This window comes from Octodon degus, unplaced genomic scaffold, assembly GCF_000260255.1.
Source record: "Octodon degus isolate 3935 unplaced genomic scaffold, OctDeg1.0 scaffold00002, whole genome shotgun sequence".
Lineage (NCBI taxonomy): Eukaryota > Metazoa > Chordata > Mammalia > Rodentia > Octodontidae > Octodon > Octodon degus.
This window is the reverse complement of record NW_004524578.1, coordinates 20,978,701-21,002,874: the sequence shown is the minus strand read 5'-3', so window position 1 is coordinate 21,002,874 and position 24,174 is coordinate 20,978,701. Positions and strand designations below refer to the sequence as shown.

General features: G+C 45.2%; 1 protein-coding gene across 4 annotated transcripts in view; it reads left to right on the top strand.

Annotated features, from left to right (window-relative positions):
• Positions 1–24,174, top strand: part of Fsd2 (fibronectin type III and SPRY domain containing 2) — a 40,054-nt gene that overhangs the window by 13,437 nt on the left and 2,443 nt on the right. For 2 of the 4 annotated variants that reach the window (XM_012514240.2, XM_023710746.1), the window contains 9 exons: positions 3,206–3,436; positions 4,696–4,718; positions 5,514–5,635; positions 14,915–15,070; positions 16,975–17,109; positions 17,490–17,640; positions 18,878–19,011; positions 20,956–21,088; positions 23,637–23,813. In XM_012514240.2, coding sequence (XP_012369694.1) covers positions 3,206–3,436; positions 4,696–4,718; positions 5,514–5,635; positions 14,915–15,070; positions 16,975–17,109; positions 17,490–17,640; positions 18,878–19,011; positions 20,956–21,088; positions 23,637–23,813 — 1,262 coding nt within the window. The remainder of the gene's footprint in view (positions 1–3,205; positions 3,437–4,695; positions 4,719–5,513; positions 5,636–14,914; positions 15,071–16,974; positions 17,110–17,489; positions 17,641–18,877; positions 19,012–20,955; positions 21,089–23,636; positions 23,814–24,174) is intronic. The other 2 variants (XM_023710750.1, XM_023710753.1) reach the window with 2 other exon arrangements.

Below are 24,174 nucleotides of genomic sequence, written 5' to 3'. Positions count from 1 at the left end.
CAGGCGCTGTATACATGTTTGGTGCATGAATAGATAAGACAGAAACTTTGCAAGCAGAGTCTTGGCCCTTCTCTTTCTTGGCCTCCTTTTTCTTCCTCATCCCTTGTACCCAAAGGGTGGTGGCTCAAACTTTCTTTATTCAAAAAAAAAAAAAAAATCAATTCACAGTGGCATCACCCAGGTGGAAAAAAAGTGAACATTTGAGCGCAAATGGAAAAACAAAAAAACAGCCTACCCCTTGGATTTTGGTTCATTTATGTATTTTAGTGCATTTTTTCTTGTACACACTGAGAATCCCCTGTGTGTTGCCTGGTGTACCAGCTAGGTAGCCAGACAGTGGTTACCTAGCCATTTCTTTGGTCCATGTCATTTCTTTGGTCTTTAGGGATGATGGAGGGCCTTTGGTATATCATGCAATGCCATAAAATCAGATGTGGGATTAGTCACTCTGGTCTGAGAGGCTATCGTATCCCCCGGCACTCTAGCCAGGGACAAAGCATCCAGCCCCCACAATTAAGTACTAGGAAGAGAGGTTTATTTTTAGCTTCTGGTTTTAGAGAACTCAGTCCATAGTAGGCCAGCTCCAAGATGGAAACAGCACGGTGGAAGGAAGGGCCTGGTGGAGGAAAGGTGCTCATCTATGATAGCCAAGAAGCAGAGAGGGAGCCAGGGAAGAGAAGGCACCCTTCCAGGTCGTGGCCCCATGACTACTTGCAGCCAGGCCCACCCCCTGCAGCACAGTCAGTCGCCAACTTATCCCTAGCTGAATGAATCCACTGCTGAGTAACCTGCCCGTGACCCAGTCACCTTCCACTCACGTTGTAGATCTTGGCCATAACAATAGCAGTTGTTAGGTGTTCTCTGCGACAACATGGTCATTCTGCCAGTTACTACTACTCAAGCACAGACATGCATGAGCTGTGCCTGGGCCACAAAAATCAGTGCCATTGTCTTCATCCAGTTATCACTTTACTGACTTGCTGAGAGATTGGTAAGACTCCAGAATTCTGAGGGTAAAGGGACCTCCTCTCCCTTGAGGCTCTTCACCTTCCTCACCCTGACCTGGGCATGAATGTGGTCCAGGACTGCTGAGCTAGAATCCACTGTTCTGTCACTCTGCCTGTTGGTGGCTGCGCAGAGCCAGGCCAGCCACTTCTCGCAGGCTGCTTCCAGGAAGCTCAGCAAGATGCCCATCCTGGCTTTGCTACGCATTCACTCTGCTGTTCCCCATTCCTCCTAAGAGTAAGCTTCCTGGGGTGTAGCCTGGTGAGTATACACCACCTCCCTGTGAGCCTTCCAGACGGGCAGATCAGGATGGAAGGCCCTAGGACTTCCCCCTCCTAACTTCTGTGTGCTCTGCTTCTGTTAAGGTAGCCTCAAGAGCACCTTGTATGAATTAACAAGGCCTGAGGTCCTTTGCTGGGGAGCTAGAGCTGCTTCACCCTCAACCTTAAAGGGAGGAGAGCTACTGCACTGGCCCCCGCAAAAGGCAGAGAAGGGCGAAGCCTCCCTTTCTAGCACTGGGTGGGGAAGGGGGAGAGTTAAGAACACAACAGCCAGCACACAGGTCCTCACTGTTCTGTCAGTGTTACAGTCTGGATTTTCTTTTTTTTTGTTCTTATTAGTGCCTTGCGCATCCTGACAAGTGCTCTACTATTGAGCTACATCTCCAGCCCTTTTTATTTAATTTTGAGCCTGGGTCTTCCTACATCTCCCAGGCAGACCTTGAACTTGTGATTCTCCTGCCTCAGCCTCCCGAATGGCTAGAATCGCAAGGGTACACCACCATACCCAGCTTGGTTTGGGTCCTAAATATCCCCTGCAAAGCGCATGTGTTGAAGGCATGGTCTCCTGCTCCTGACACTTGGGTGATGGTAGAGACTTGAGGTGGGGCCTCGCTGGCTGAAGTTGGTCCCTAGATGTGCCCTCAGAGAGTTCCAACCCTTTCCTCTCTGTTTCCTGGCTTCCATGAGGTGAGCAGTATCCTGCCGCAGCAATGGAAAGCTGATGAAGCCAGCTTACTTGTTCTTCTGTCTCTACCTCTGTCTCTGTCTCTCTGTCTGTCTCTGTCTGTCTGTCTCTGTCTGTCTGTCTGTCTGTCTGTCTGTCTGTCTCTCTCTCTCTCTCTCTCTCTCTCTCTCTCTCTCTCTCTCTCTCTCTCTCTCTCTCTCTCTCTCTGCCCTGTAGTACTAGGGATTGAATCCAGGGCCTTTGCATGAAATCACACCCCCAGCCCTTTTCTATTTTTAATTTTGACACAGGGTTTTGCTAAATCACTGAGTTGCTCAGACTGTGCTCTCACCTATGGTCCTCCTGCCTCAGCCCCCTTGAGTGCTTGGATTTCAGGTGTGCACCACCCTGCCTGGCCCAGCTTATCTCAAAGCAAAGCACCTTCCTCCCCAGTAAAGACTCTGAAGCCAGCCTTTAATGCTGTGCATTGGAGAGTCACCTATTGCTTACTCTTCTCACCATTCAGAGCAATTCTTATGTACAGGAAAGGTGCTTAGTTATGACTCTGAATGATGGGTAGCCTCTTTTTTGGAACTCTCCTTATCACCTGATGAAGATGATGCAGTCAAAACCTACAGAGTCCCCTCGGCTTCACTATAAAACAATGAGGAGCAGGAACCACCATCTTCTACTTAATATTCCTCATGTTGTTATCCTGAACTGAATACTGCAGTACCAAACAAAGCACCCACTTGGTTGCACCTTGCATCTTCTTATCTATTAGGCAGTGCCACTTGGCTCCAATACACATGGCTCCAGCACTCAGCTTCCCCCTTAGTGGTGTGACCCTAACTGATGCCATTTGGTATTTCTGTGATCCAGGTATCATAAGAGGAACATTGTAAGGAGGGCAAACATTTTCACCTTAAGATGAAAGGTTCATATAACAGTCTGGTTCATTGTTGTTGAGTTCCTGGGCTGGTTGTCATGGTGATGGAAAATAGCTAAGACAGGGAGAGGACTGCAAAATACTTCTAGGAAATAGAGCTGTGGCTTTTGCTAAGGTCATTTCTGAGGGTCTTAGATGGAGACTCTTCTGTCCAGGGTCCCCCAGCATTTATGCCAGCATCCTGGGAGAGATAAGATGCTGGAAAGGGACTGAAACCCCTCTGGGGAGATGCATGTTTCTGCCCCTGGTGATTCTAGTCACACTTCACATGCACTGAAATGATGACTGAGTCCAATCGTCTTGCAGGAGAATTTTGGAAAACAAGAACAAAACTTTGAGTCACATTACAATGAGATCTTGGAAACACTTGCCCAAAAGTATGAAGAAAAAATACAAGCTCTAGGAGAGAAGAAGAAAGAGAAGCTGGAGGCCCTGTATGGGCAGTTGGTCAGTTGTGGGGAAAACCTTGATACCTGCAAAGAATTAATGGAAACCATAGAGGAGATGTGTCATGAGGAGAAGGTGGACTTCTTGAAGGTCAGTAAGGAAATGCAGAGGAGAAATGAAATCTTAAACCAAACTGACAGTTATGGCTAGAGGAGGTCAGGTTGTCCTCATCCCTGGGGTGCTGAAATTGAGCCTTGTGGTCAGCATCCACTTGTGGTCTGTGGACATTCACAATAGGGAGGTCATGGCCCTGTCATGCTGCACAGCTTTGTCGTGAGTGGCCAGGCTGTTGCACTACTAAGACAGTACCTCTGTCCTGGAGACCCAGAGATCTGTCACCCCCTCCTAGAGCTGAGCACAGATTGCACCCTAAGGGTTTTCTGGCCACCTCAGGCGGCCTCTTGGAGCTCTGAAGTGAAAGTCCAGGCTAAAAACAAAAAACGAAAAACCTCCTAAAATTTTCCAGTCACAAGGGCAATTCTAAATCTTACGGCTTAAACTTAGGCATCCTATGTATCCTAAAATATTGATTTCTTAATTTCTTCAAGTCAAATTAAATCTGACCTAAGTCCCATGTAACTGGGCTGTGAGAATTTCAATCTCAGTCAGAGCTAGGATCCTCTTCCTTCACATGGTTCTGCAGGACTGGGCCACATGTGGTGTCCAGGATGTGGGGAAAGAGCCTCCAGCTCGAAAAGTTTCCTGGCTGCCGTGTGTGACCCTCCACATTGCCTGAGCCCACAAAAGGTCCTTGAAGCCCAACCACACCTCTTTCCTGCCACGCTTGGGCAAGAGAACTTGACTAAAGCAGAGAGCAATCTCCAGGCACCATGAGAGCCATTCACACTTATGCCTCTTGTGCCAGAGGACCCACAGTGGAACCTTGTCCTAGAGACACAACCCAGATTGGGGGGGATGGGGGGTGACACTCTGAAGGTATTCTTACCACTTTTTTTTTTTTTTTTTTTTTTGTGGTAATGGGGATTGAACTCTGGACCTTGCGCTTCCTATTAGGTGCTTAAGCCTCTGAGCTGTCTCCCTGGCCCCTTCACACCATTTTTTATAGTGGTAAACAACCAAAATGCCCAACATAGGGCAACAGTGAAGTAAACAGTGGGGTTTCCCTTCCATGAACTGTTTGCAGGCTCTCCCTGACTGCCTGTGATGAGGCAAGGGCTTACCCGGGTAAGCGGGAAAAGCCATCACGGGGAAGAAAATGCACACAGGCGGGATGGTTTTATGACGATGTGAATACAGTTGATTTCTCCTTTCTCTTACTTCGTAGTATATGTTTACATACAAGATTTACTTCCAGGCAAAACATTTTCTCCTGTTCTCTCCCTTTGTAGGACGCGGTGGCCATGACTGACAGGTAAAGCTTCTGCTCTCATGCACATTTCTTCTCTGCTCCTTCCACCTCGGGACCGCATTCTGTGGCGTTCTGTGCTTCCGGTTTCGGCTTCTGTGTCTCCTCTATGTCAAAGAGCACTGGCTTCCGAATGGTGGTGTGGGGTCTCGAGGAGGAAAGTCTAGAATTGAATCTCAGACTCTCAGGCCCCCAGCTGTTCTAGGGCTGGGTAACAGAAAGCAGCCACAGTTTAGAGTCAGGCAGACAGGTGTTCTCACCCTCCTACCCTGTACCTGGACAGGTCCAATGTGTCTAAAGACCCACATTCCCTCTTTACACACATGGTCCGTTTTGTGAGAAGCCAGGAAGACAGTGTCTGTAAAGCCACATGAACATTGAAACTTAATACCCTAAGGATTTGGGCAATAGTTGACCTGGTTTCAGACCCTGCCTTTGCCACTTAAAAACCTGGCGATTGCCAGAAGACTCGGAGCCCCAAGCTCAGCACTTTGAGAGCACTGGCAGCCCCTGCTGAGCCCTCCTGGGTGCTGTGGGTGAGGGAGCCCCCATGGGGAGGAAGTGGGCGTGCTCCTGGCCACCCTCTGACACAGCCCTTCCCTTCTGCCGGCCTCAAAGGCGCAAACCAACACCACCCACCCCCGGTGGTGACCTCCCAGGTGGGCAGAGGCAGCCAGTAGTGTGCTAGGACAGGAAAGTCAGCAAAGAGGGCTCTAAAGTCAGTTCCAGGGTGCCGCTCCCGGAGACAGCCTGAGAAGCAGGCCCCTGCATTCTTGCTGCTGTGTCTTTGTGTGCACATAGGCTCGGGAAATTCCTGAAAACAAAAACAGACGTGGAGATCTCTGCACAGCCTGACTTTGAAGACCAAACCTTGGACTTCTCTGATGTGGAACAGCTGATGGGTTCCATGAACACCATCCCAGGTGCGTATGCCACCTGAGGGGGACCCTCACAGCAAGCTCAAGTCTCCAGAAGCCTGTGTATGTGTGTATGTGTGTGCGTGCACATGCGCATATATGTGTACTGAACATGAGATCTAGCCTCGTAACATGTCTCACTATGTGATGCAGTACATATCCAGAACTTACCCATCCTGTAGAACTGAATCTGTACACTCACCGAGCAACAATTCCTCGCTGATTTCTCCCCCAAGCCCAGCCCCTGATAATCACCATTCTGTCCTCTACTTCTGAGTTTGACTACTTCTGGTATCTCATAGAAGTGGAATCATACAGCACTTGTCCTCTTGTGAGGCTGGTTCGTTTCACTGAGCATAATGTCCTGTGTTCATCCGATTGTCACAAACTGGAGGACTTCCTTCGTAAGGCTGAGTAATAGTCTATGTATTTGTACCACGTTGTCTTCACCCCTCTGTTCGTGGACATTTAGGTTACTTCCACCTCTTGGCTATTGTGAATAGTTCTGCAGTGACTGTGGACTGCACATACCTCTCGCAGATCACAATTTCACATTCTTTTGGGTGCATACCTGGGATGGGATCGCTGGATCGTATGGCAGTCCTACTTTTAATTTCTTGTGGAACCATCTCCACTGTATTTTCCATTGTGTCTATGCTAATTTACATGCCCGTTGGCAGCGTGTCAGAGTTCCAGTTCTCTACATCCTTGCCAACACTTGTCATCCTTGGCTTGTCATCCCACCCTCCACCCCTAACACTTGCAGAGAGAACCCAGGGCCTTTGCACTAAGCTACAGCCCCATCTTCTTTTGTATTTTGAGACAAGTTCTCACTAAGTTGCTCAAATTGGACTAGAACATACAATCCTCCTATCTCAGCCTCCCAGAGTGCCGGGATTACAGGCATGCACAATGCCTAGCTGACTTGTTTTTTGATAATAGCCTTAACAGTGGGCATGAAATGATCCCTCATTGTGGTTTTGATCTCTATTTCGCTGAGGATTAGTGATGCTGTATATGCACTCATATATTTGGTGGCCACTTTTTAAAAATCTTGTATTTATTTGGTATAGGGTTTCGCTATACACCTTGGACTCATAGTGATCCTCCTGTCTCAGCCTCCCCAGTGCTGAGATTACAGGTGTGTACCAGCATGCCTGGTTTCACTGGCCAGCACAGTGCACCCGAGGTCCCAGGGCCAGCATGGCACATGGTTCCAGGGATCAAACCCGGGCCCTTGCACTTGCCAGGCAGGCACTTATTCTACTGAGCTATCTCCCCGGCCCACTCTGATCATTTTTTTTTTTCTGATCATTTTTTAATGAGGTTATTTTGATTTTGTTTTTATTGTTTACTATTGAATTATAGGAGATTCTTATATATTTTGGATATTAGTCTCTTTTTTGGGGGGCAATGATTTGTTTTCCTTTTGGTTTGGGCAGGAGATTAAGCTAAATCCCAACCTCCCCTTTTTAAAAAATTTCTTTTGAGATAGGTTCTAGCTAAATTGCTCAGGCTAATCTTAAACTTAGGATCCTCCTGACTCAGACTCCCAGAGTGCTGGGATTACAAGGATGCTGTACCATGTTGGACTAGATATTAGTCTCTTAATCAATATAAGGCATGCAAATCATTTCCCCCAACTCCATAGATTCTCTTTCCACTCCTCTTTGTTATGCAGAAGCTTTTAAGTTTAGTGCCGTCCTGCTTATCTGTAGTCTTCATTTTATGGTCTGTGTTTTCCATGAAAATCCAAGAAACCATTTCAAGACCAATGTCAAGAATATCTTCTTCTGTGTTTTCCTCAAGGATTTTACAAGGGTCATGCTTTTACATTTTTTAATGATTTTTATTAGTACATTTTAGGTACTCTTTTGCATGTTTGTCCAGTTTTCACAGAGAAAAATAATCTCTTTTGAAGAGATTATTCTTTCTCCTTTGTATGGTCTTGATAATCTTTTTAAAAAAATCAGTTGGCTGTACATATGTGAATTTATTGTTGACTCTATTCTATTGATCTATGTGACTATGCTGAAGCCAGTACCATACTGTTTTGTTTTTTTTTTTTAACATGTATTTAGTGTGTGTGTGTGTGTGTGTGTGTGTGGCCAGCTCAGCCCACGAGGGGGCGCAGCTGGCTGGCATGTAGTGCTGGGGGAATTGAACCGTGGTCCCTGTGCTTTAGCCAAGCTTGTTCCAAGGAGGAGCTTTAGACCACTGAGCCATCGCTCCAGCCCCCATACTGTTTTAATTACTATATCTCTGTCATATATTTTAATGTCAAGAAATGTGATGCCTTTACCTTGGTCTTTTTCAAGACTGCTTTGGTTATCTGGGGTTTTTTGTGGTTCTATTTGAATTTTTACTATTTTTGTTTCTATTTCTATAAAACATGCTATTGAATTTTCATAGGGATTTTATCTGTAGATGACATTTTAAGAATATGCTTCTACTATGTAACCACATGATGTCTATTTATCTGTGTCTGCTTTAATTTCTTTCATCCATGTTTTGTTTTCAGGGTATAAGGCTTTCACCTCCTTGATTAAGCTTATATCTATTTTATTCTTTTTGTTATTATTTTAACACCACATCTCAAATGGACCTAAGCGGCATATATAGGACATTCTGTTCAACAATAGCACAATACATATTTTCTCAAGTATAAATGTCACATTACCAAAATTATAAATTAGCACAAAACAGGTATTAGAAATTTTAAGAAGACTGAAATCTGGGCCAGGGAGATGGCTCAGTGGAATAAGTATTTCCTTGGTAAGCACAAGGGCCTGTGTTCAATCCCTGCTTCCACCAAAAAAAAAAAAAAAAAAAAAAAAAAAAAATCTTTTTTTTTTTTTTGGTGTAACCAGGGATTGAACTCAGGCCCTTGCACTTGCCAGGCAAGCACTTATTCTACTGAGCCATTTCCCCGGTCCCCAAAATCTTATAAAGTGTCATTTCTGACCACAGTAATATGAAACTATAAATCAATAACAGGAAGAAAATTTGAAAATTCACAAGTATGTAGAAATTAAACAATATACACCTGAAAAACCAATGAGTCAAAAAAATCAAAACAGAAATGGGGCCTGAGTTCATGGCTCAGTGGTAGACACTGCCTAGTACAACCACTATTGAAATTAGTTTGGAGATTCCTCAATTTCTTTATCCATTCATCTGTCTATGGGTGTATAGGCTGCTTCTAAGATTTGGCTATTAATGAATTGTGCTGCTATAAACATGGGCACACATGTATCACTGTGATATGATGTCTTTAACTTTTGGGGGGGAAGAAAACTAGGAGGAGCCTAACTGGATCAAGTGGAATTTTTTGTTTTAGTTTTTCAAGAAATTTCTGTTTCAATTTCAATAGTGGTTGTATTACTTTACTGAAGAATGGTTGCTCTTCCCCTACATCCTCACCAACATTTGTTTTCTGATTTTTTAAATGATAACCATTCATTCTGGAGTAAAATGAAATCTCACTGTTGTTTTAATTTGCATTTTTCTAATGGCAAGAGATGTTAAATATTTTTTCACATATTCATTGGCCATTTCTATTTCTTCAAAAATATGTGTGTACATTTCAGTTATCCGTTTTCTGGTTGGGCCCTTTATGTTGAGGGGGTCTAATTTTTTTTTTAGTTCTTAATATATTCTAGATATTATTTCTTTGCCTGTGGAATATTTGACAAAATTTTATTCCATCCTGTAAGTTATTTCTTCTCTCTGAAGGCTGTTGATTTTTTTTGGGGGGGTACTGGTAATCAAATTCAAGTCCTTACACTTGCCAGGCAGGTGCTTAGGCCACTGAGCTGTCTCCCTGGCCCAGGCTGTTGATTTTTGAGTGCTGACTTTGGGTCCAGTTATGGTACTAAATTTGACTATTAAATCTGGAAGCCTTTGCATAGGGTTTTGGGGCTCTTCTATGTAGAATATTATGTCATCCATGAATAATAATTTAACTTCTTCCTTTTCTATCATTATTCCTTTTATTTCTTTCTCTTGTCTAAATTGCTCTGGCTTCTTGCTATATCTTGGTCTTAACCATCCAGCAGAAAAGTATAAAAACGAGGTAAAGTAAATCCATTATTAATACGATGAGCTGTAAAAGGCTCAAGTCAATAACTTCTGAGGATAGCCCACTAATATTATAGACTGCTAGACAGTGTTAGATTGTTTAGTTGAATTCAAACACCTATAGTATTTAGATGCCAATAGAATATTCACCTCTGACAGAACAAAAATTAAAATTAAAATTAAAATTAAAAAAAAGATACAAAGGAAAGATCATTTTGTATTTATATATACAAAATAGTTAGGATAAATTTACAGATACTTTTGCTTAACTCACTGAGAAGAAAGAGGTGTACTAACAGTGTTTGGACAGAATATCCTGTCTGCTTCTTGTACTATGGATAACCACTAAGAACATAACAATGTACAGTGTATTGATTATCAAACCTGTCCTATTAATCAGCTGTGAAACTCTCATTCATATTTATTTCTCAATAAAAACATAAATATAAATAAATAAATAAATAAATAAATAAATAAATTTCTCTGGCTGGGCCACGGAGATGGCTCAGTAGAATAAGCACTTCCCTGGCAAGCGCAAGGGCCTGAGTTCAATCCCCGATTTTGCCAAAATAAATAAATAAATAAATAAATAAATAAATAAATAAATAAATAAATTGCTCTGGCTAAGGTTTCCATAACTATATTGAATAAAAGTGGTGGCAGTGGACATCTTTGCCTTATTTCTGATTTTAGAGTGAAAGCTTTCAGTTTTTGCTAAGTATGATGTTGGCTGTGGGTTTGTCATAAGTAGCTTTTATCACCACTGAGCCATCTCCCCAGCCCTTCTCTGTCAGTTTTGAAAAATAATTTTGTGTGGTACATCAATCTGGATTGAAGGTTGTTTTCCTTTAGAACTTAAAATACTTTATTCCAAACTCTTATTGACTTGAGGGTTTGTGCTGAGAAGTAAGCTGTGATTCTGATGGGTTGTTTGTTTTCCCTACAGCTTTTAAGATACTATTCTTGTGTTGAATTCTGAAATCTTGACTATGGTATGGCTGGCTGTAGATTTTTTTTTATCGTGGTTAATTGGAACTCTATATACCTCACTAATGTGTATGTCAAGTTCTTTTTCTCTACCAGGAGAGTTTTCTGTCCATGTCTGTGAACAGGATATATATATATATATATATATATATATATATATATAATTTGTGATGACTCCTGCTTTTTTATTGACTCCAGTCAATCTTAACTTATTCTTCATTGCCTCATCTAGCAGGTGCTGGATTGATTTCATGTGGCCCCATGCTATTTTTTTTAATGTATTGGGTTCAGAGTCTTATTACACAGTTTGGATTCATAGTGATCCTTCTGTTTTCAGCCTCCCCAGCACTGGGATTACAGGTGTGCACCACCATACCCAGTCTTGGTGGCCAGCTCAGCACCTCAGGGCCAGGCCTGGCGTGACATGTGGTGCTGGGGATCGAACCCTGGTCCCTGTGCTTGCCTAAACAGGCATGGAGTCTGTGGAGCTATCTTGCTGGCCCAGCTCCATGCTATTTTTAAGAAATCTTTCCTTTCATGATTGCTAAGCACAAGCCTGTCTTCTATATCTGAGATCCTGTCCTTATACTAAATCTGCTGAGGATACTTTCAATGGAATTTTTATTTTCTGCATATCTGCTTGAATCTGCCTTATAAATTCCATTTCTTTTCTATGATGAGCATTCATGACTTCTATATTTTTTTACATTCATCTGTTTTTGTGTATGTATATAATCTAGAGTCACTAAGCATGGGTTTCATTGTGGACACTATCTCTGCAGTTATCTGAGAAATTATTTCTGATTTGATTTTTACCAGAGCCTTATTAATTTCCTTTGTTGTTATTACTTCAGAGAGGCCATATGGGTGGCTTTTAGATTGTCCCACCTCATTGCCCCCTGGATTTGCCTTATGTAAACTAGATGTCTGGGGTTGCATCTTATTTAAGTGTGCTGTCATTTCTTTTTTTTTTTTTTTAGTTTAATTCCTGAGTTGATGTCTGTCAATTGCCTATAGTGATTTGATTTATTGCTTGTATTTAGAACCCTTAGAAAATTACTACTCCAAGGTATCTTCAGTTGTAGCTGGTTTTTGGGTTTTAAGTCTATTGAAGGTCCTACCTCTTCAATTGGTTAAGGGTGAGGAATTCCTGTATCTTTTGTGCATCCCCTGGTTCTTTGACACTGACCCACAGTATTCTCAGTCTTGGTATACAAGGGACAACAGCTCATTAGAATCATTTGTCACTTTGGCTGCAGGGGTACAATCAGCATTAACAATAGCATCAAATACAGCCTAGAAAATGACAAACTGAGCTAACCATTAATTTACCACCTTAATTGCATAAACTAGATTTGTGGTTATATATAAAAATCTAAACCAAACCAGAAAATTATATGCATTAAATAGGCCTTCAATATTTCAATTTTAGCATCAGGTAAGAAAATTTAAAATGATTTACGAGGAAAATAGAAATCGAGGTAGAGGAAGAGATTAGATGCAAGGCTGGAGGGCAAAGGAGGATCACACAAACTTTGGGAAACTGGTACAGAAGACAGAGGGAAGGAGAAAAGGAAGAAAGAAATAAAAGGAAGAATAGAACAGAACAATCACAAAGGAACTAGAAACCATGTTCATGCTCATATAAAAAGAAGATCAAACACTGAGGGAGGGAAAAAGGAACAATGATATCCACATCATTTTAGAGTTTTCCTTGCAAAATATTTTTCTTAAAGATGAAATCATTCTGTCCCATAGTCTGCCTTTTAAACAAAATAATCATGCTGGGCATTTTATTACACTGATAAATTCTTCCACAACATCATTTTAATGGCTACCTATCTTAATGCTTTTGCTTAATTCTCAATTTTTGGATACTTAAGATGTTTCCAGGGTTTTTGCCATTATAAATCAGATGGTATTAAGCACCTTTAACCATGAATCTTGGGGTCTAGTCTTATAATTGCTACATCATGGGAAGAATTCACTTAGCTATGGAGTTTACTAAATGGTCCTTTCTCCCATCTGGGGATGGTACTGCTCAATAATCAAACCTGGTCATTTAGAAGGACAGGCACAGTGACTCAGGTCACTAAGTGGCATTGGCGGTTTTCTTCACCATGCTATATCCAGCTTCCATGCAGATGCTTATCCTATATGCATCCAGTGTGGGAAGCTCCCCAGCTCCTCCCTCCTTTCACTACAGCTCTTGGAGGGGCTTCCTTGGCAGTGTAGTGAGGACAACTTCTGGAGCCAGATGTAGTTCTCTGACTTCCTCCTCACCTCTGTCATGTCACAGTCTTGAGAGCCCCTAGCCAGAAAAAAAAGATGAGCTGTTGCCAAGGAAACTCCTTCAAGTTTAGCTGTGCTCCCACGTGGATTGATTAGTTTTGCTCTGACACCAAGGGAGCTCTTAAAAGCATGAGAGTAAGGGAAAGGCTCTCATGGAAAAGGAGGACAGGGAAAAAACAAGGCTCACTTTTCTTCTACATTGTGTATGAGACTGTGTGGAAGTGGAGGAGGCAGAAGTATAAACTCACAGAGAAGCGTTAATTTAGTAGATGGACCCTGCAGAAGATGGCTCTGTAAAGCACAATTTGCCTAGCCCAACCTGTTATTGTTATTGTAATGTGAGAGGTGGTAGTCAGATGCTCCCCAGTAAAGGTAGAGCAGCCCTGCTCAAGGGAGCTGTCCTACTGTTCACTCCAGAGCTGGGGACAGCAGAACTGTGGGCTTGGATGTCCTATACCTTAAAATCCACAGAGGGGCCAGAGACTCAAGACCTGGCACAAGACCCACAAACTACACCTCAGTGTGAGACCTAGTCCCTGACCCTTGCTTCTCAAACTCATCTGCATTGGCCCAGGCAGGAATGGGGACACTGGTCATTCGTGTAGGCTCATGAGTGAGAGGCTGTGCTTTTCCCTCATCTATTCCCTTTTCCAGGCTCTCTGTTCCATAGCCAAGGGCCATGGATGCATTAGGAGACCAGTGATTCTAGATAAGGAGCCACAACCATCCTGTACCTAATTTAAGCCTCCTCATTTTGTGCTCTTTTTCTTTTTTTATTTATTATTTTTTAAAAATTAATTTTATTGGGAAAACATTGCAGTGAGACAGTTTCAAAACAGGTTGGTAGGAGAGTTACAACAATTAATACATTGCATATTGCTGTCTTCGTAGTAGTCATTCATAGCACAAGATACAGACATGATATCCTGTCTAAACACTATTAGTATAAATCTTTCTTCTTATTGAATTAAGAGAAAGTGGCTATATATCTATCCTAACTATTTTGTATATACAGATACAAAATTGTCCTTCATTTATATCTCCTTCTTTAGTTTAGTTTTGTCAGAGATTGGTATTCCATTGCCATCCAAATATTGTAGGTGCATGAATTCAGCAAAATATTTCAATATAGTCCGGTAGTCCACAGTAGTAGTGGGTTATCCACAGGACTGGCAATGTCCGAATCTGATGACTTGAGCCTTCCACAGCTCTACATATTAACATGGCTTCACTTTTCGTACCTCATTTCTACACCTTTCTGCTGGATGGTTAAGATCAAGATAAAGCAAGACCTATATATCAAGAAATGTAACTTTTGTTTCTGACAAGGTCAGTCAAGTCCCCTCAGGACTTATCCCGAAACCCTGTACTGCACTTCGTAGATCCTTTGTCACTGTCAACCATGTAGATGAGTCACAGCCATTGCTTAACCAATTTGCTCTCTGTGAAAGCCTGAGAGAATGTTTTTTCTCCATGTGACTCTCTTTAGGCATATACTACATCATCAATCACATTCCTCTGTGGCCCCATAATCTCCTTGATCAGAAAATTTGGGACTCAACTGAGTTAAATGATGTTACAGTATAGGTTTTCCTGTGTCCTGAGTCCTCACCGACCTTGAAAGGCTAGGGCCAAAAAGTTGGCTGTCCTTGCAGCCCTTCTTTTTCTCTAATTTTTGGTCTGCAAACTTAGGTTGTTAACCCTCCAGAAGAGAAGCTTATTATTACCCTACAACATATGCACTTGGGTTTAACCTCACTGTCTGTCTGAATATCAAACATTTTAGGTATAAGATGGAACATATATTTTCCATCAAGTGTTGATATGTTAAACTTTAAGTCTCTTCAAAATATGGAAAGAATTAAAAAATATTTTAAAAAATATAAATAAACAGTTACATATTTTTGTGCTCTTTTTCTTTTCTAGCTCCTTGTGCTCCTGTGATAAATCCACAAGCCCCCAACTCAGCCACAGGTTCCTCTGTCCGAGTGTGCTGGAGCTTATACGCCGATGACACAGTTGAGAGCTATCAGTTGTTCTACCGGCCAGTGCGGGACAGTCTGCCTGGGAAGGAGCAAGCAGGTGAGGCTCCACCTGGAACATGCTCATACCCATGGGAATGGCTCAGGCCCCCTAGAGGAGATGGTGAGATGGAGAAGGGAGGGGTCTACCCTACAGCTGTCATGACCTGGGTACCCCAGTGGGAGATACAGGCAGGGGAGCATGGCAGAAGGCAAGTTGGGTCCTGGCAGGGGAGGACCGTGAGGCCAAGCCAAGGTGTCTGGAGTGTATTCAGAGCCAACTGGTGAGAGTTGTCCTTGGGTTAGTGTCTGCCTGGGTAGGATGCTGGCCAGGCCAGTAATGTGCCTCTTCAGGAAGCCCAGCAGGGCTAAGTTCCAGCACATTCTGGCCTGTGGGGGGTAGGCTGGCTTATCTTACTTCATTCCTGTGCTATAAGAGAAACTGTGACAAATACCTGAGGTAAATTGATATTTAAGGAAGAATGGTTTATTTTGCCTCAGTGTTTCAGAGGACTCAGTTCTGGTTCACTGGGCTCCATTGATTTCAGACCTGTCACAAAATACTACACATGGCCATGTAAGGTAGTCAGAGAGCCTGGAGAAAGGCAGCTAGAAGGGCTGAGACCCCAATATGCCTGTACTAACTTCACTTCTCCCAGTAGACACCCTCTACTACACGTTCCCTCACCTCTCAATAGCCCCATGGGCTGAGGCCAAGCCTCCAATTTATGGACTTTTAGGGAACACTTGGGCCCCCTTTGAGTACCTGAAGGAATTGGGGTCAAGGCCTCCCTAGGTGGTCAGAGATGGGTTCCCAGAATGGGACTTGGAGAACCCCATTTTATGGATGAGGATGCTGAGATCTGTCTAGAGCAGTAATCTGTCTGTGGGAATATAGTGAACTGCGGCAGAACCAGGATGAGAATCAGAGCTGTGGGCTCCTTGCCCAGGGAGCTGTTATGGCACCAGGCCCCGAAGGTGGGGTGGGTGAGGCCAGTGTCCCACCCAAGGCTAGGAAAGAAGGCAGTTCTGGGGAAAGGAAGAGCTGATTTGCTGCAGCCTTTGGCAGGAGTCAGGCCTGTTGGCACTTCTTGTGGACACAAGTGCCATGGTGTTGGGCTGTGTTGTGGCCATCCATGGGGTCTCTGAAGTGGGCATGTTAGAATGGAGCTGACATCAGAGGGTGGATTAGTGAACCTTGTAAGATCATGGAATAGTCAGAGTTATATTAATTTTTGCTGCATAACAGAACCTCCCCAACGTAGTGGCTTAAAAGAAATTTATTTTTTCTTATAATGCTATGGACTGGTTGGGCAATTCTTATCTGAGCCACGTTGGTTAGGGCTAGGTGGTCCAGGATGGCCTCACTCATCTACTGCCCTAGCTGGGATGGCCAGAGCCACTTGGGCGTGGGGGCCTCCTGTGTGTGTCCACATCCCTGAAGGCTGGCTCTGGCCTGCTCATGTGTGGTAGCAGTGTGACTAGCATCCAAGAGTTCAAGGCCCTGTGCCCTGACCTTCCCAAGCCTCTGTCTGCATCCTGTCATTGCCGCATGGTGCCAAGCAAGTCACACAAGTAGGCCCAGCTTCAAAGAATGGCAAGAAAGAATCTGTTTTGGAAGGTGCTACTGGGGGTCAAACCCAGGGTGCTTTATCACTGAGCTATATCCTCAGATTTTTTTTTTTTTTTAAAGACAGGTTCTTACTAAGTTGCTTGGGCTGGACTCAAGCTCACAATCCTGCATCAGCCTCCCCAGCAGCTCCGATTACAGGAGTATGGCTCCATGCCTGACTGAGACAGAGCTCCTTAGTAGAAAGAACAGCGAAGTCACACTGCCAATGAGTGTGCATAAAGGGAGGAATCTGCACCCAGTTTTTCCATCAACTATAGTGGGATTCAGCACAAAGAATTTGCAGTCACTTGACCTATTCTAAGGGTTGAATTCTTGTCTTTTTTCTCCTCTAGAGCTTACGGTGACTGTCAAAGAAACATACTGTTCAGTGATGAACCTTGAACCAAATACCCAGTATGAATTCTGGGTCATAGCTCAGAACAGGGCTGGCCCCAGTCCCTCAAGCGAGCGTGCAGTATACATGACAGGTAATGGGGTCACTGTTTCCTGTCACAGGGCTTCCATTCAAGGGGACACCAGAGTTACAAGTTTGGGACATGGCAGGGCCCTTGATGTTATTTGCAAGGACAGAAAGAGCCATATGACTCTTTTCTGTTCCATTAATACATTGGATTGACACGCTTAGTATGGCAGGGACATTTTCTCATGGTTGGTGTCAAAATATCAAGCACCATATTCGATCACATGGCACTGGAACCTCCAGGACTTGGGAGAAATTCCCTGCTGTTCTTCATGGCACTGAATCTTTTACATGGGAGGACAGGGTGCTTGTGATGTTTGTCCATGGCTGTGAATGCAATGGCGGGAAGTGAACAGGACAGTTATTCACCCCTTTCCCTGTGTTTAGCCCCCTCTGCCCCTATTATAAAAATGGAGGCGATAAGGAGCTGCGAAGAGGCCGTGCTCATCTGCTGGGAGTCTGGGAACTTGAATCCCGTGGACTCCTACACCGTGGAGCTGACCCAGGCAGAGGCACCGGCAGCCTCAGGGGTCACCGAGTGAGTCACACGGGCATGTGCTGGGTGCTTGGAAATGAGGTATGGAGAGGTCAGAATCTGACACACAGAAAATCTTAGTTATAGGGTACTTATTCTTCACAAGAAGCAGCTACAATGCCATTATCAAAGGCGAAAGGATATCAAGAGTATAAGTGGTTAACACCTCATGTTTGCTTTTTTACAAAGCCAGATTAAAGATTCCATTTATTCAATCAATAAGTGTCCACAGACTCATCAAAGCTGGCAAACCTTTTAAAGCTCTCAGTGATATAGCCCGCTGCGCATGCATATCATAGGTTCGCTGGTACTAGACTTGTGGTGCCAAGTCTGGGCGCTGTGGGCCTGGGGAATAGATTGACACATCTCTTGCCCTGATGAAGATGACAGACAAATGGGGAAACAGCCAAAAATAAAAAATTAAAACTAAGAAAACAGCAATGTGTGAAATGCACCATGCTGTGGGGCCCTAAAGTGCTAGGAAGGAAGAAGAGATAAGAGTGAGCTAGGGGACAGAGTGGAGCAGACCCTGAAGGGGGGCGGGGAGCAAGTGAGCCTGAAAGCTATGGATGTGGGAGCCACCAGGAGGGGCCACAGGGACATCGGCTGGGCAGAGGTGAGTTGGCTACAGTGGAGGCATGAAGGGACCGACCTGGCTGACGTTCAGGGAAGAAAGGAAGGAAGAGAGACTGCAGCTCAGCACTCAAAGAATGCTGTCTGCTACCAAAGGCCATAGTGGCTCAGGCTCACCTCGTGGAAAAAGTGAGGAAGGTACACAGGTGATGAAGGCTGGGTGCAGGAACCACCAGGGTCTGCATATCTGACAGCCTGCAGCTGTGGCAGTGGAAGAATGGGGCTGTTCCTCTGCTTACAGCAGGCTGTGCAGAAGTCTGTGGAGGTTAACACCCCCAGGCCCTCCAGCTCTTGTCACAGAAACATACTGAGAATTCTGAATGTGCCATGGTCAGTGGTCCTCAGGTCCTGCCCTTGAGCACTTTATGACCCTCTAGGCCAGATGTAGACATTGCATTTGGCCTTCACTGAGCAAAGTACTAGGTACCTGAGAATCCATGGGAAGCTCCAGAGGGAGACAGCCATGCACCCCAGAGAAAGGTGGAGGGGAGGCTGAGGACAGGGACTGTGACTGGTTTTCAGACAATGCCAGCTTTGGAAGCCATGGCCAGGCCTGGGCCCAGGCACCGTGGCCCTATGCTGACCATGGCTCCATTTCCCTGCCCAGGTCCGTGGTGGGCATCCCAACCTGCGAGTCGCTGATACAGCTGCAGCCCGGGCAGAGCTACACCATCTGTGTGCGGGCCCTCAACATGGGAGGCCCCAGTGCCAGGAGCGCCCCTGCTACAGTCCGTACCACAGGTCTGGGCCCTGGGCTGTGGGGTGGTACCCTATGGGTCTCGGTAGCCACTTGGTGACAGACTCCATGTTGCTGTGATGTCACCAGACAGCATGCATAGGTACACAGGGAAGACCTGGCAGGGCTCCTGGGAGACCAAAGTCCTGTGGTCTGCTCTTACAGATGGAGAGAATGAAGACCCAAGTCATAGCAGTTGGCAGCTGAGCAGTTTTGCTCTAGGTCCTTCAGGTGGGCCAGAGGCTCAGACACTGGATCTGGGCAGCCTAGTACCCTGTATCTCACCCAGGCTGAGACCCTCCCTGGGACAGGGTCCTGATCAAATTCCCAGAAGAGCCACTGGCCTCAGCTCACCTCCTAGCCCCAAGCCCCATCTCTTGTGTGCCTGGGGCTCTCTGTCAGAGAGCAGTCACATCTCACTTTCGAGTCTTGAGTCAGCAAGGACCTCGCTGGTGACATCCTCCCATCTCCTGTCACCCTGGCCCTGCTCACTGAGCTGTGCCAAGGCCAGGCAGCTCTGTTACACCTCATGGCACACACCAGCTGGACTTGTGTGTGGGTGACATGAACACAGCTGGCCCAGCCCTTAGGAACAGCATGCCCACTGTGGGGAACTTTTTCTGAGAGATGCTGTGTCACTGTGTCCTCCTTTTCAAGGGCAGCAGGACAGGGCCATGACCAACCCCCATTTTTGTTCCTCCCACATAGCCAGGCAGGAAGTCCAGCGGCTACTCACAGCCATAGAGCTGGAATGACTGCCCCAAGCAGAGCTTGGGATTTTTTGGTCTTGTGCTGGGGCCTTGCTTCAGTTGTCTGCAGTTCTAGCTTTTTGTGCTGGCTTGTTTTGACATACCCAATTCCAGCTGTTTCAATAAAAGAAAATAGAGAAGAAAAGGTGTAGCCAACCCTTGATTATTTGATCACCTTGGAATTCATCTGTTCAAATATTTTTTATGTGCATGGATAGCCTAGGAAAATGAACCCAGGGCCTTTGACTAAACTACATCCCCAGCTCTTTTATTTTTTATTTTGAGACAGTATCAATAAATTGCTCAGGTTGGACTTGAACTTACAATCATCCTGCCTCAGTCTCCCCTAGAGAAGATAATTTTTAAGATTATATATATATATATATATATATATATATATATAAATGATCTCTGCTTGAGAAGAGCAAGGGTAGTAGGGGCCACTCCCTGTTAGTTGTGCCTCCCTTTCAACAGTCAGCAAATAAAGTTCCTATCAGCAAGGGTTGCAAAAACAATTGTGAGCAGTTTGTTGGTGATGCTCGAACTAAAGTTGGAGACATTAAAAAGTGACAGAATGGGAGATGAGGAAAAAAGAATTGGTCTCAGGGACAGTAATAGAGCAGGAGTTCCTTAGTAATGGCTTTTTAAAAAATGATTTTTATTAGATCTGCACAACTACTGGATCAGCTCTGTTTAGGTCATGATCTGGGGATGACTCATCTCTGTCCTTCTCCCCCACTGCCCTAACTGCAAGGCTGATGTTGAATTTTTGCTAACCTTTGTCAAATGGTCATTACAAATCCCCAGGACTCCTATATTCCTTAGCAAGCAAGTTAGAAATTCTTGTCTGGACTCAGGCATTTCCAACCCAGATGCAGGGGCACAGGCACTAGAATTGCAAGACTATGGGGTTCAAATTTGAGTTGATCATTTGCCAGCAGACTTCTTACCCATCCACACCTGTTTCCCTGTCTACTAATGGAGATGGTAACACCTGTTTCTATGGGTGTTAATGAGGCCTGAAGGGGTCAGATGTGCAAACAGCTTCACTCAGTGCAAGGCCCAGCACCTTCCAGCGAAGCTGGTCCACAGGAGGCTGGGACTCCAAGGGGTTCTTGGGACATTGCACCCACATGTGGGGCCCCTCTGCAGCAGTGAGGGAACTGTCCAGGCATACTGTGTGTATTCCCTGCCCCACAGGAAGCTACTTTCCCCTGAACAAGGCCACCTGCCACCCCTGGCTGACCATTTCAGAAGATGGGTTTACAGTGACCCGAAGTGAAAAGAAAAGCCTCACCCGGGACCTGCTGCCCCACCAGACCCGGTTCACCAGGTACTTCACTCCTGCTCCACAAGATGTTCTTGGAACTGCTCTGGTGACCTTACCGGGTCAGGGAGTGGGATTATGAAGAATAGAGGCAGCCTCCCAGTGGGAAAGGAAATCCCAGAAATGGGGGGGGGGACGTGAGCCTGGTGGGGAAGGGTGGCCCCTGAGGACCCTGTGGGGTATGGGGTCAGGATAGAAAGACAGAAAGACTCAGTCCCCTGCTGCTGAGCCCAGGTCCCAGGGCCCTTTCCCATACTGTGACACCTTGCAGAGAAGCCCTGGGTGGAGAAACAGAGCAAGCCCGTCCTTAGGGTGTGGCCTGAGGGAGGGGCAGCCCTACCTGCTGCAAGCTCTCTACCTGCTTGTCCAGAGCCTGGCACTTCATGTTAAGGGGGCTTATTGGTGCTATCCTTCTTTCTCCAAAGGTGTACAAGACTTAAAAAGCAACGCACTAAGAAAAAAGTCAAAGCAATGAAATAAAGAGTGGTAGGGCTAACTCAGTTTCCAGGATTAAACAGTAAATATGCTGGGAGGTAGGCCAAAGGCGTCTTTGGTAGGAGGGTGGTAGACCTTCCAAGGAAGAAAAATGTTTCTCACCTGAGGCCTAGAAGAGCCCCTGGTGGGAACTGAGTCAAGGCCCCCTTGCCTGGGTCTTGGGCCTTCCCTCAGCTGGCTCTTCCTCTGCCTCTGCTCCTGGCTGCCTTTCTGCTGCCTGTGAGAGTGTTCCTGTGAAACAGTGAAACTGCAGAGTATGGAGGAAAGCAGTTTTATCCTTCCATTCCACCACCATTCAACCTGCAGGCTAGAGAGGAGTGACAGGCATCTGGGTCCTGGCTTACAGGCAGTGACATGCTGCTACCGCCGACTCAGGGTGTTGCTGTGGCTCCTGAGCAGAGAGAGGCACCCATGGATTCAGCAGAGCTAACACACAATACCCTGAGGTGGGATGGCCTTGCATAGAAGGCAGCGGGGAGGGGTGGGCACTGCAACCTTGTCCAGCAGTGTGTTCACAGAGCTTTATATGGCATCTCTGATCCAGATATCACAATAGCCAGGGAAGCCCAGACATGCATCAATCCCAGTAACAGGTGAGGAAACTGAAGCATAGTAAAGTTAGGGAGCTTGGTCTTGGCCAAAGCCTTGTGCAGCAGGGGATTGCTGCTGGGGATTGAACCCAGGGCCTTTGTTGCACTGAACATGCCCAGCACCTTTACTTGAACTTGAGATCCTTCTGCCTCAGTATTCCAAAGTTCTGGGATCACAGATTTGTGGCCACTGTGTTGGAAATTTTTTTTTTCTTGCACCAGAGATTGAACTCAGGACCTTGCACTTGCCAGGCAGGTGCTTATGCTGCTAAGCTATCTCTCCAGCCATCACATTGGAATTCTTAGTCTTTTTCTTAGGAGACCTTTTTATGTAGCAGTACTGGGGATTGAATCCAGGACCTTCAATGAGCTATATTCCCAGTCCCTTTTTATTTCTGAGACAAGGTCTCACTAAATTTTAGTTGCCCAGATGGAGCTGGAACTTGGAAGTTCTTTTGCCTCAGCCTCCCTCAGGGTTGGGATCTAAGTGTTCACCGTCATACCCAGCAATAAGGGCAAACTATGAGTTTAGGATTAAACTGGAAACTCAGTTTGTGGTTATTACCTTATTTCTGTTTTCTGCCTTGGGTTTCTGGGTACTGCATGTGTTAATCAAAATAAAGAAACCCTGAAAAGTGTAGGCTCTCCTCTTCAGCCAAAGACAAACTTCTGTAGCTAGGTGAGGGGCTTGGGCTAGTGATGTGATTGTCTCCACTGGGAATGTTGTGGACAGCATAAGTGGTGATGTGGCTCTGGAGGAGCAGCTAACACATAGCCCTCTTCTAATGCTTTACTGGCTCATTCAGAGTTTGGAGTTTTGCATGCTGAGATAAATTTTGAATGATAGCTACACAAATGTCTCCAGCAATGTTGGGGCTATGTAAAGTCAGGCTACCAGAGGAGTCCCCTGAATGTAGATCATTCACTTTGGAAATACTGATGTGACCCGGATTGGGATGAAAACCTCCCTTTGTTTTAGAACATAACTTTATGGGCAGTGGAACTTGGAGGTACATTTTGATGATTTGAAAGTGCATTTTCGCCTGTCTTGGCTCAGCCTCTGAATTTGGCATTTGCCTGGAGCCATTCCTGATATGAGGGTCAAGGACAGTCAAGGGCCCTCCAAGCTTGTTTTGTACTATAGGCAAGTGCACGCCATTCATAACCTTCCAGCACATGTTTCACTTGACTTGTGAATCACACTTCTATTACTACTAGAAAAGCCCCAACCAGTAAGAGTAATGAGGGTGTTCGGTGGCCCAGCATCTGTCTCCTCAACCATGACTGGGCAACATAATACTCCTCTTCCAGTCTTCAGTCACATCCCAGGGAACCATGAGAGCTCTGGGTACTTTACAGGTGAGGTGTTCCTGCCTCCATGTTGCCGACCCTCAGCAGTTGACATCCCTCACCTGCATGGCGTGGCTGAGGACACCCCAAATCAGACATGCTTCTGCTTTCTAAACCAGATGTGTTGCTGTCATGGGAAATCTAATTCCAGTCCGAGGACGCCATTACTGGGAGGTGGAGGTGGATGAGCATTTGGACTACACAGTTGGTGTGGCCTTTGAAGATGTCCCTAAGCAGGAGGACCTGGGCGCAAACAGCCTCTCCTGGTGCATGAGGCACACATTCACCTCATCAAGGTAAAACAAAAATCTCAGTACCCAAGACTAAAACTTGAAAGGTTTGAGTGTATGTTGGGTGGGGGTGGGGGGGCCAAGTTCTACATCTTGTGTTATAAAATATTCCTGGGGATTTCAGAAGCTGTAGTTACCTACTTTCTTTAAAGTCTAACCAAGAGGAAGAGCAGCTTTTGACATAGAGCTAAAACCAGCGGCGGTTTCACTGGGCACCACCAGTCTAACGCATTATCTCACTTCGCACAGTTGTAGGACTGTGTCGCAGCATGAGCAGTGATCACTCACCCATGTGGACTCAGAACTGGATTCAAACCCAGGCAGTCCAGCTCCACAGACTGCATTCTTCTCCACTAAATGGTGGAGT